This window comes from Capsicum annuum, chromosome 10 (assembly GCF_002878395.1).
Source record: "Capsicum annuum cultivar UCD-10X-F1 chromosome 10, UCD10Xv1.1, whole genome shotgun sequence".
NCBI classification, from domain to species: domain Eukaryota; kingdom Viridiplantae; phylum Streptophyta; class Magnoliopsida; order Solanales; family Solanaceae; genus Capsicum; species Capsicum annuum.
In genome coordinates this window covers 218,431,152-218,433,309 of record NC_061120.1, presented here as the reverse complement: position 1 = coordinate 218,433,309, position 2,158 = coordinate 218,431,152, and the positions used below count along the sequence as shown (strand labels likewise).

The window sequence follows — 2,158 nt, the reverse complement described above, 5'->3', positions numbered from 1 at the left end:
AAAAGATGGACAAACAATCTGCTAAAAGAACAATGGTTACTAATGAAGAAGGTAGGAGCATTGGCATTAATGAAATATTTGCTGATGAACATCTCATCACAATTCATCAAGATTCAATCTCGAATTCTCAAGAAATCAGTGAAAATGAGAGACAGTGGCTACATACATTGGAGAAGAGAAGAGGGGACATTGGATCAATGCAGAAGCCAAAAATTCAAAGGGTGCCAAAAATGCATCGCGAGATTGAAGCAAACATAAGGTGCTATGAGCCCCTTGTGGTTTCCATCGGTCCATTTCACCATGGCAAACCGGAACTTCAACTTATGGAGAAGCTCAAGGAGTTACTGGCAATTCAGTTTGCTGATCAAGATAGTACGAAAGAAAGACCTGAAGGGGTCTTAAAATGGCTTCCGACAACTTCAGTGTCTATTGATGTGCTTTACAAAAAGGTCAAGAACATTATGCCTAATGTCAGGGAGTGCTATGATGATGAAGTGATCAAAAATTACAGCCGCGAGGAGTTGGCACAGATGATGCTCCTGGATGGATGCTTCATCCTCCAATACTTTCACTGCATTGTCACCGGCAACTATAAGGAGCTCAAAATGAAGAGCCATGATATAGCTTTCATTCGTCGTGATCTTTTCTTACTTGAGAATCAGTTACCATTTGAAGTCTTGCAGGTGCTAATGAGCTGTAAGTTCAAGAATAATGAAGGAATGGGGATGATAAAAAAGTTCATCTCGAGTGCACATACAAAAACTACTCAACCTCACAGATTCATTCAAAGTATCAAGGAATTCTTTCTTGATATATCTGGGGGAAGTCCCCATCCTGAAAAATATACGTGTACTTGTAAAGTTATGAAATTTTTTCGCAAGATTTGTGGAGGAGAAGAGTCTTCCATTACCAAACAAGAAAGCATGAAAACTCGTCTTCCTGCTCATCTCCTCGAGCTATTAAAAACACACCTCATAGACCCGAAGGCTTTCTCCGAAGGTGGATGTTATCTAACAGGTGAGTGGTGCTCGTATCGTTCAGCCATGGAGCTACGGAGAGCAGGAATCCATTTCAGGCCTGGAAAGAGTCGTCGTCTTTCAGATGTTAAGTTCACTTCATTTCATTGTTCAGGTCAATTAACACTTCCACCTATAACCATAGATGATTCTACCAAGTCAGAGTTTTTAAACTTGGTCGCGTATGAAGCATGTCCTGATACACCAGATGACTTTGCAATTACATCTTATCTTAGCTTCATGGATTCTCTTGTCGATCAACCTGAAGATGTGAAGGAGCTGAGATCAAAAGGTATACTTCTTAACTTTCTTGGAAGTGATCAAGAAGTGGCCGATCTCTTCAATGAGATAGCAAGAGATTTGGTGCCTAATCCACACGCCTATGTTGAAGTGAAAGCCAAAATTGAGAATCATTACAACAACAAAGGCAAGATTTGGATTGCTGAGTGGCAGAACACTCATTTTAATACCCCATGGACTGTTTTCGCGTTTATTGCAGCTCTTTTTGTCATTTGTTTGCAAGTCTCTGATACATTACTAGCAGGCGTCCAGACCTATTATGCAACTCATCAAAAAGGCAACAACTAATGGTAGCATTGAACACAAACTACTTTTTTCCCTGATAGGAATTCCTGATTGTCATGTTTGCTGTCATCATTTTTCTTTTTTACATACCTTGCGACTATGATGCTGATTGATCTTTGTACTCTTGTTTACGTATACAAACTAGTACTAAATGTTTAGTTTTATGTTATATTTGTGTAAAATTTACTACTTTGAAGCACATGAATGACTACACTACTATTCCTGATGACTGGTATACTCAAGATTACAATGATTTTTATAGACCAAATCGACAGTATTCTTTCTAACTAAACGAAAAACAATCTCATTGTCTAACTGAACTTTACGCGATGCAAGTTCTTCATTTCTTACACTAAAGCATCATGTGTGTTTTTAATTCCAAGTATAGAAAAGGAAGAAAGGAATTGCAGATAAGGGAATATACAAGACTTTGATATCAGAGAACTTTCAAGAAAGTAAAATATAAAAGAGCTAGGATACCTACCATTGTTCTCAGTCTAACTATCCAAATATCCAACTAGAAAATTAGTACTATACATTAAAGCTATGTTGCTCGG

At 38.1% G+C, this 2,158-nt stretch overlaps 1 protein-coding gene across 1 annotated transcript; it reads left to right on the top strand.

The window, feature by feature from the left end:
• Positions 1 to 5: 5 nt before the first annotated feature.
• LOC107872582 (UPF0481 protein At3g47200-like) lies at positions 6 to 1,800 on the top strand. Its single transcript, XM_016719227.2, has one exon. It carries the CDS (start codon positions 6 to 8, stop codon positions 1,602 to 1,604), a length of 1,599 nt encoding a protein of 532 aa, XP_016574713.1. The 3' UTR covers positions 1,605 to 1,800.
• The last annotated feature ends 358 nt before the right edge of the window (positions 1,801 to 2,158 follow it).